Source organism: Pleurodeles waltl, chromosome 4_1 (assembly GCF_031143425.1).
Source record: "Pleurodeles waltl isolate 20211129_DDA chromosome 4_1, aPleWal1.hap1.20221129, whole genome shotgun sequence".
In the NCBI taxonomy this organism is placed as follows: domain Eukaryota; kingdom Metazoa; phylum Chordata; class Amphibia; order Caudata; family Salamandridae; genus Pleurodeles; species Pleurodeles waltl.
This window is the reverse complement of record NC_090442.1, coordinates 316,750,450-316,760,678: the sequence shown is the minus strand read 5'-3', so window position 1 is coordinate 316,760,678 and position 10,229 is coordinate 316,750,450. Positions and strand designations below refer to the sequence as shown.

General features: G+C 47.0%; 1 protein-coding gene across 1 annotated transcript in view; it reads right to left on the bottom strand.

The window, feature by feature from the left end:
* NDUFA9 (NADH:ubiquinone oxidoreductase subunit A9) overlaps nucleotides 1-10,229 on the bottom strand; it is a 164,243-nt gene that overhangs the window by 49,977 nt on the left and 104,037 nt on the right. The window contains exons 7-8 of the mRNA XM_069228426.1: nucleotides 9,112-9,179; nucleotides 8,948-9,024 (exon numbers count right to left, since the gene is read on the bottom strand). Of these exons, the coding sequence (XP_069084527.1) occupies nucleotides 8,948-9,024; nucleotides 9,112-9,179 (145 nt within the window). The remainder of the gene's footprint in view (nucleotides 1-8,947; nucleotides 9,025-9,111; nucleotides 9,180-10,229) is intronic.

Here is a 10,229-nt window from a genome sequence, read left to right as displayed (position 1 = left end):
GTCTTACAGCCACTTAATAGCTTCTACCATGATTCCAACTTCCATTATCCGCTGGATGAGGGTAGGATGTGACATAATATCAAAGGACGCACTTAGGTCAAACATAATCAATGTCGCTGAACACCTCTGGACTAGGATTGAGCGGAGTTCCTATGTGGCTACTAGCAGTGCGGTCTCTGTGCTACAGCCCGATCCGAAGCCTGTCTGTGTAGGGGTGAAGAATGTCATGAGATTCCAAACAATTGGACAAATGTTTTTTTATATTAGTAGATTGCTCACTGCTGGAAGCATGGGGATGGGTCTACAGCTCTCTGCAAGAATGTTTTGCATGTTTTCATTCTTGGGGTATGTTGCTCGTTTCCAAGGACTGGTTAAGAATATGCAAGAGGATGGCCAAGAGAACGGTGCCATCCTTTATTGAACCTCCATAGGAATACACTGAGCTGTAAGATAAATTAAGCTTTCTAGCTTAACGGCTGGGGTAAGCAAACAGTTCGACAGAGAAATCCCCTCACATATGTTATATTCCAGAATGCAGGAAAAGAGCTAGTCTGTTTTCCCGTAGGTATGTGAGAAAGAGGTATGAGAAGGAAGTACAGAGAAAGATATCCATGCAAGTGTAAATACATATACATACAAGCATCACGCCTTGCCCAGTCCAGAATGGGCACAACAGTTGCCCCCCCTCCCCACCACGCCACAGCCCACCCGCACCCCAGGACATCTGGCACTGAAAAAACTCACTGGTATTAGTGGGCTTTCCTACCCCAAAGGGTGGCAGATTGGTGGTATCTGCTCCCAGAGGAGGGGCGTGGGGCACAAAAACTGATGGCTTATTTTTGGGGGGCTCCCTGGTGTCTAGTGGGTTTTCTGAAACCCCCACACCTGGGGTCACATTGAAGGGGCCAGAAAGACTGCTGCAGGTGATTTAGGGAGCTGGGGATTAGGCCTGATGACTTTGCCCCTCCCATCTTTGTAAATTGAAAAACAAACTAGCATCCAGTGGGCTGTTTGCTTACCCCCACCCCACGAAAGAGGCGGAATGGAGGTAATAACCGTTATATTAAAGATATATTAAACACTGTGTGTAAGGAAAGGCCTCCTTGGCTTGGTTAGCCCCTAACTTGTTGACTTTGCTGATGCTAAATTATGATTTGAAAGTGTGCTGGGACCCTGCTAGGCAGGCCCCAGCACCAGTGTTCTTTCCCTAAACTGTATCTTTGTCTCCACAATTGGCACAACCCTGGCACTCAGGTAAGTCCCTTGTAACTGGTACCCCTGGTACCAAGGTCCCTGATGCCAGGGAAGGTCTCTAAGGGCTGCAGCTTCTCTTATGCCACCCTGGGGACCCCTCACTCAGCACATGCACACTGCCTTACAGCTTGTGTGTGCTGGTGGGGAGAAAATGACTAAGTCAACATGACACTCCCCTCAGAGTGCCATGCCAACCCCACACTGCCTGTGGCATAGGTAAGTCACCCCTCTGGCAGGCCTTACAGCCCTAAGGCAGGGTGCACTATACCACAGGTGAGGGCATATGTGCATGAGCACTATGCCCCTACAGTGTCTACGCAAAACCTTAGACATTGTAAGTGCAGGGTAGCCATAAGAGTATATGGTCTGGGAGTTTGTCAAACACGAACTCCATAGTTCCATAATGGCTACACCGAAGACTGGGAAGTTTGGTAACAAACTTCTCAGCACAATAAATGCACACTGATGCCAGTGTGCAATTTATTGTAAAATACACCCAGAGGGCATCTTAGAGATGCCCCCTGAATACATACCCGGCTTCTAGTGTAGGCTGTCCAGTTCCTGCCAGCCTGCCACACACCATGGGGAGAGTGCTTTTGTCATTCTGTGGCCAGGAACAAAGCCTGTACTGGGTGGAGGTGCTTCTCACCTCCCCCTGCAGGAACTGTAACACCTGGCGGTGAGCCTCAAAGGCTCACCCCTTTTGTTACAGCGCCCCAGGGCATCCCAGCTAGTGGAGATGCCCACCCCTCCGGCCACTGCCCCCACTTTTGGCGACAAGGCTAGAGGAGATAATGAGAAAAACAAGGAGGAGTCACCCACCAGTCAGGACAGCCCCTAAGGTGTCCTGAGCTGAGGTGACCCCTGCCTTGAGAAATCCTCCATCTTGAGTTTGGAGGATACCCCCAATAGGATTAGGGATGTGACCCCCTCCCCACAGGGAGGAGGCACAAATAGGGTGTAGCCACCCTCAAGGACAGCAGCCATTGGCTACTGTCCTCCCAGACCTAAACACACCCCTAAATCCAGTATTTAGGGGCTACCCAGATCCTAGGAAATCAGATTCCTGCAACCTGAAAAAACAAGAAGGACTGCTGGCCTACAAGCCTGCAAAGAAGGAAGTAGACGACAACTGCTTTGGCCCCAGCCCTACCGGCCTGTCTCCAACTTTAAAAACCTGCTCCAGCGACGCATCCGACAGAGACCAGCGACCTCTGAAGCCTCAGAGGACTGCCCTGGACTAAAGGACCAAGAAACTCCCGTGAACAGCGGCCCTGTTCAAAACCAGCTACTTCTTTGCAAAGACTGCACGTTTCCTGCCGGAAGCGAGAGACTTCACACTCTGCACCCGACGCCCCAGCTCGAGATCCAGAGAACAAACACCTCAGGGAGGACTCACCGGCGACTGCGAGCCCGTGAGTAACCAGAGATGACCCTCCTGAGCACCCACAGTGACGCCTGCAGAGAGAATTCAGAGGCTCCCCCTGACCGCGACTGCTTGTAACAAGGGACCCAACGTCTGGAACCAACACTGCACTCGCAGCCCCCAGGACCTGAAGGAACCGAACGTTGATGCAGGAGTGACCCCCAGACAACACTCTGCCTAGCCCAGGTGGTGGCTGCCCCAAGGTGCCCCCCGTGCCTGCCTGCATCACTAAAGTGACCCCCGGGTCCCTCCATTGTTTCCTACCCGAAACCAGACGCCTGCTTTGCTCACATTTAAAACGGCCCCCCTGTGCCGCTGCGGGTGTACTTTGTGTGCCTTCTCGTGTCCCCCCCATGCTCTACAAAACCCCCCTCGTAAGCCCCTGAGGACGCAGGTACTTACCTGCTGGCAGACTGGAACTGGAGAACTCCTGTTTCCCATAGGCGCCTATGTGTTTTGGGCACCTCTTTGACCTCTGCACCTGACCGGCCCTGAGCTGCTGGTGTGGTAACTTTGCGGTTGCATTGAATCCCCAACGGTGGGCTGCCTATGACCCCAAACTTGATACTTGTAAGTGTTTTACTTACCTCCAAAACTAACCTTTACTTAACTCCCCCAGGAACTGTTGATTTTTGCACTGTGTCCACTTTGAAAATAGCTTATTGCCATTTTTACAAAGACTGTATGTGATATTGCTTTCATTCAAAGTTCCTAAAATATCTAAGTGAAGTACCTTACATTTAAAGTATTAGCTGTAAATCTTGAACCTGTGGTTCTTAAAATAAACTAAGAAAATATATTTTTCAATATAAAAACCTATTGGCCTGGAGTAAGTCTTTGACTGTGTGTTCCTCATTTATTGCCTCTGTGTGTACAACAAATGCTTAACACTACTCTCTGATAAGCCTACTGCTCGACCACACTACCACAAAATAGAGCATTAGAATTATCTACTTTTGCCACTATCCTACCTCTAAGGGGAACCCTTGGACTCTGTGCACACTATTTCTTACTTTGAAATAGTATATACAGCGCCAACTTCCTACATTGGTGGATCAGCGGTGGGGTCTAAGACTTTGCATTTGCTGGACTACTCAGCCAATACCTGATCACATGACTAAATTCCAAAATTTGTCATTAGAAACAGATTTTTGCAATTTGAGCTATTTTTCTAAAAAAAATTAAGTCCCGCTAGGGCCTTGTGTAAGTCCCTGTTAGCATTTCTTTTAGAGTTTAAACGTTTTCTAAAAGTTTTAATTAAGTTCTAGAGATAGTTTTAGATTCTTAAAAAGTATCCCAACTTTTAGAGAAATAATGTCTAGCACAGAAGAGATGGTGGTGGAACTCAACCTCACCCCTTACCTGCATCCAAGGATGTCAAACTTAAAGACTCTCTGTAAAATAAAAAATATAAAAACTGGATCAAACCCTACCAAAGTACAGCTCCAGGAGCTTTTGGCAGAGTTTGCTAGAGACCACCCCTCTGAAGACAACCTTACAGAGTGGAAAACTAGTGACCTGGAGGATAACTCCCTCCTGTTCTAGTTAGGGAGACCAGGGTCCCTCAAACCCTGACTCCACAAGTGATAGTCAGAGATGCTGCTTCTCCCACAGGGGAGTCCAGAAACTCTGGAAGCATTCAGGGCAGCCTCAATGAAGATGACCTCCTGTTAGCCACAATGGCCAAAAGATTGGCTTTGGAGAGACAGCTGCTAGCCATAGAGGGGGAAGGACAAGAGATGGGCTTAGCTCCCAATCAATGGTGGCAGCAACTTAAATAGGGTCAGAGAGAATACTGACATGCTAAAAATCCCCAAAGGGATTGTAACTAAATATGAAGATTGTGATTACATCACCAAATGGTTCACAGCTTTTGAGAAGGCTTGTGCAACCAGAAAAGTAAACAGATCTCACTGGGTTGCTCTCCTTTGGGAAATGTTCACTGGAAAGTGTAGGGATAGACTCCTCACACTCTCTGGAAAAGATGCAGAATCCTATGACCTCATGAAGGCTACCCTGATTGAGAGCTTTGGATTCTCCACTGAGGAGTACAGGATTAGGTTCAGGGGGCTCAAAAATCCTCGAGCCAGACCTGGGTTGATTTTGTTGACTTCTCAGTCAAAACACTAGATGGTTGGATTAATGGCAGTGGTGTAAATGTTTATGAAGGGCTGTACAATCTGTTTATGAAAAAACACCTTTTAAGTAACTGTTTCAATGATAAACTGCATCAGCATCTGGTAGACCTAGGTCCAATTTCTTCCCAAGAATTGTGAAAGAAGGCAGACCAATGGGTCAAGACAAGGGTGACCAAGACTTCCACAGGGGGTGACCAAAAGAAAGGGGTCACAAAGCCTACCAGGGGAAGAGTGTTGAGACATCCAAGGGAAAAAGTAAAGAGTCTTCTACAGGGCCCCAAAAACCTGCACAGGAGGGTGGGTCCAAAGCCTCTTCACAATCCTCATTTGGGTACAAGGGTAAAAACTTTGATCCCAAAAAGGCCTGGTGTTGCAGCTGTAGTCAGCATGGACATCAAACTGGAGACAAGGCCTGTCCCAAGAAAGGTTCCACTTCAACTACTACTCCAGTTAGCACTGGAATAGCCAGTCTCCAGGTGGGATCAACAGTGTGCCTGAGCAAATCAGGGTCCACACAGAAGCTACATTAGTCTCTGAGGGTGGACTTAGTGACACTAGCTGCCTGGCCGCCTAACATGCACAAATACAGGCAGCAGCTCTTTATTAATGGGACTACAGTAGGGGCCCTGAGGGATACAGGTGCCAGTGTGTAAGGAAATGCCTCCCTGGCATGGTTACCCCCTGACTTTTTGCCTTTCTGATGCCAAGTTATGATTTGAAAGTGTGCTGAGGCCTGCTAACCAGGCCCCAGCACCAGTGTTCTTTCCCTAACCTGTACCTTTGTTTCCACAATTGGCACACCCTGGCATCCAGGTAAGTCCCTTGTAACTGGTACCCCTGGTACCAAGGGCCCTGATGCCAGGGAAGGTCTCTAAGGGCTGCAGCATGTCTTATGCCACCCTGGGGACCCCTCACTCAGCACATGCACACTGCTTGCCAGCTTGTGTGTGCTGGTGAGGAGAAAATGACTAAGTCGACACGACACTCCCCTCAGAGTGCCATGCCAACCCCACACTGCCTGTGGCATGGTAAGTCACCCCTCTAGCAGGCTTTACAGCCGTAAGGCAGGGTGCACTATACCATAGGTGAGGGCATATGTGCATGAGCACTATGCTCCTACAGTATCTAAGCAAAACTTTAGACATTGTAAGTGCAGGGTAGCCATAAGAGAATATGGTCTGGGAGTTTGTCAAACACGAACCTCACAGTTCCATAATGGCTACACTGAAAACTGGGAAGTTTGGTATCAAACTTCTCAGCACAATAAATGCACACTGATGCCAGTGTGCAATTTATTGTAAAATACACCCAGAGGGCATCTTAGAGATGCCCCTTGAATACATACCAGACTTCTAGTGTAGGCTGACCAGTTCCTGCCAGCCTGCCACACACCAGACATGTTGCTGGTCACATGAGGAGAGTGCCTTTGTCACTCTGTGGCCAGGAACAAAGACTGTACTGGGTGGAGGTGCTTCTTACCTCCCCCTGCAGGAACTGTAACACCTGGCGGTGAGCCTCAAAGGCTCACCCCTTTTGTTACAGCGCCCCAGGGCATCCCAGCTAGTGGAGATGCCCGCCCCTCCGGCCACTGCCCCCACTTTTGGCGGCAAAGCTGGAGGAGATAATGAGAAAAACAAGGAGTCAGGACAGCCTCTAAGGTGTCCTCAGCTGAGGCGACGCCTGCCTTGAGAAATCCACCATCTTGAGTTTGGAGGATTCCCCCAATACGATTAGGGATGTGTCTGCCTCCCCAAAGGGAGGAGGCACAAAGAGGGTGTAGCCACCCTCAAGGACAGTAGCCATTGGCTACTGCCCTCCCAGACCTAAACACACCCCTAAATTCAGTATTTAGGGGCTCCCCAGATGCCAGAAAATCAGACTCCTGCAACCTGAAGAAACTAGAAGGACTGCTGACCTACAAGCCTGCAGAGAAGGAGGAAGACGACAGCTGCTTTGGCCCCAGCCCTACCGCCTGTCATCAACTTCGAAAACCTGCTCCAGCGACGCATCGGACAGGGACCAGTGACCTCTGAAGCCTCAGAGGACTGCCCCGGACTAAAGGGCCGAGAAACTCCAGTGAACAGCGGCCCTGTTCAAAACTAGCTACTTCTTTGCAACAAAGAAGCAACTTTCAAAGACTGCTCGTTTCCCGCCGGAATCGTGAGACTTCACACTCTGCACCAGACGCCCCCAGCTCGAGATCCAGAGAACAAACACCACATGAAGGACTCCCCGGTGACTGCGAGCCCTTGAGTAACCAGAGACGACCCCCCTGAGTCCCCACAGCAACGCATGCAGAGAGAATCCAGAGGCTCCCCCGACCGCAACTGCTTGTAACAAGAGACCTGACGCCTGGAACCAACACTGCACCCGCAGCCTCCAGGACCTGAAGGAACGGAACTTCGACGCAGGAGTGACCCCCAGGCGACCCTCTACCTAGCCCAGGGGGTGGCTGCCCCAAGGAGCCCCCCCCCTGCCTGCATCGCTAAAGTGACCACCCGGCTCCCTCTATTGTTTCATACCTGAAACCCGATGCCTGCTTTGCTCACTGCCCCCGGCTGCCCCTGTGCCGCTGAGGGTCTACTTTGTGTGCCTTCTTGTGTCCCCATCCCCCCCCAGGTGCTCTACAAAACCCCCATGGTCTGCCCCCGAAGACGCAGGTACTTACCTGCTGGCAGACTGGAACCGGAGCACCCCTGTTCCCCATAGGCGCGTATGTGTTTTGGGCACCTCTTTGACCTCTGCACCTGACCGGCACTGAGCTGCTGGTGTGGTAACTTTGGGGTTGCTTTGAACCCCCAACGGTGGACTGCCTATGCCCCAAACGTGAGACTTGTAAGTGTTTTACTTACCTCCAAAACTAACCTTTACTTACTTACCTCCCCCAGGAACTGTTGATTTTTGCACAGTGTCCACTTTTAAAATAGTTTAATGCAATTTTTGTCAAAACTGTACATGCTATTGTGATTATTCAAAGTTCCTAGAATACCTGTGTGAAATACCTTTCATTTGAAATATTACTTGTAAATCTTGAACCTGTGGTTCTTAAAATAAACTAAGAAAATATATTTTCAATATAAAAACCTATTGGCCTGGAGTAAGTCTTTGAGTGTGTGTTCTTCATTTATTGCCTGTGTGTGCACAACAAATGCTTAACACTACCCTCTGATAAGCCTACTGCTCGACCACACTACCACAAAATAGAGCATTAAAATTATCTACTTTTGCCACTATCTTACCTCTAAGGGGAACCCTTGGACTCTGTGCACACTATTTCTTACTTTTAAATAGTATATACAGAGCCAACTTCCTACACTGTGCTACACTTTTACAAATGAAAGTATTCATCTAATTGTTCTACATTTATATCAATAAATAAAATAAATTAAAGTTTATCTCATACAGGCAAATTGCTCCAGCAACAATACTGTGCTACCTATTTTGTTAATTAGCTCAGTGAAAAATGTAGGCAAGTCTTGGAAAACCTTAACATTTACACATGGAGACCAAGCTGGAAGATGGATAATATGAAAGAAAAACAAGCATAATTTTAAGTTGCTTCCTTACAAGTTGAGCCTTTTATGCGATTTTCATCCAGTAGAGCTGGCTGCAATGTTCATTGAATATCCATAACTAAGGAATTTTCTGGGTGGCTATGGTCCATTCACAGAGTGTCATGGAACCAAATTATCCCATTGGCCATTTCAAGAGCTCTAAGCATGCAGCTATTAAAGAGGCTATAGTTCCAAGAATATAATTCCATGAAAATGAAAAGGCTGTTCAGATGAATTTACTGCACTGGTGCCAAAGCAGTACTACCCACTCCAGAGGGATTGCCGATGTGTATGCCGTGATGGCAATATCAACATATGTGCCTACTATTGCCAGAATGTAAAACTAAATTCCAGCACCTAGGTGGGAGCTCTAAATCTGATCGTTCCTATGCATGTAAATGTGAAGCCCCTTACTACTTTTCTCTGATCCTCTCTTCTGCTTCTTGTGCTCACTACCTTCAGGAATGTCTTATTGCTTCAGTTTCATCAGCATTAAGAAATAGATAATGTGATAAAACAATTTCTGATCCAAGAGTACTACTACAAGTATTAAAAGTATATTAATAAAGACATACCCAACTAGCGCATATGTTTTTCCGTTTGAATCTGGATCCTTGACAGCACTTATGATTGCTTTTGCTACATCCACCACCTGCGGAAAATATGAACATTCAAGAACTCGATCTGCAAACTGTTAATTAGCTCAAATGCAAAATTTCTAAAGTGAACAGATACATACGTAAATAGGTTGTTTTGCAGTCTTCTTACCCAAGGAAATGAGTGGTTCACCACCAAACCATCGCATGTCTATGAAAGAAAAGAAGAGGAGGTTTAACATGCCTCAAAATGTTGAACAATGTGATGCTTTGAAAATAGTCAAGCCCCAAGGAAAATGCTTATTTATCTAGTCACAAACAGGCATCTTTCTTTCAGAGTTTTTAAATCCAAAAAGCAAACAAAGACAAAAAAGGAAAAATCACTTCACAGTCTACATGGGAGAGGAATTGAGATCCATTTAAATAGAAGGCAATGTACGTTTGCGACCCTGAATTATTTACCCTGATCCAACCAGAAGAAACATTTCTTCTTTAAGTTGTGCCACATGATTCACTTCTCTGTGGAGACATTCAAAGCTTACCTTAGGGGAATAATTATTTCAGATACTCCGTATTAAAAATAGGCTAGAGATAAATTTAAAGTAACACTCAAAGATTTCACAGGCTCCTTCCCATTACCAGTGTATGTACTCCTGCTCATGCCACGTAGTGGTAAAAACAGAAAGGCTTCTACATTTGATAAGATTGAAGCTTATGCACCTGCTAATACGCAGCCGGTGGTCTGTCACAAGCTCTCAAGTCCCTCTTTGTCTATTTGGATGGACAATCCTAGTATTTACTTCAAAAAACAAAAGGACACCACTTGGTGTTTTGTTCTGGCCAACGTTGAGGGATTCAAAGGAGGCGGTAACTAATGAATAAGAGCATACTGATGAGGAATACTAGTTACCATAAAAGTAACATTAATCTACACATAGGTCCTTCCTGTTGAAAGAAGCATTTTTACAACTTAGGCAGGCACACAACCTCCTGACCCATTTGTGCATAGGTGCAAATGGAATACATACAGGTGCAATGCCTGAAAAATGTTTGTGGCCGGTACATGTGCAACTTCACAAATATCCCTGGAACAGCTGATTGTCTGGTGTTTGACTTGTCAGACATAGGGTGGTCTTCCCCCAAACCTTTTGCCTTTATCCTCCAATTGTTGCTGAGATTCGGGTTTGATGGCTCTAGGACTCTGTGCTCTTAACTACTGATAACCAGTGCTTGAGCTCTCCCCTTTAAACATGGTATAATT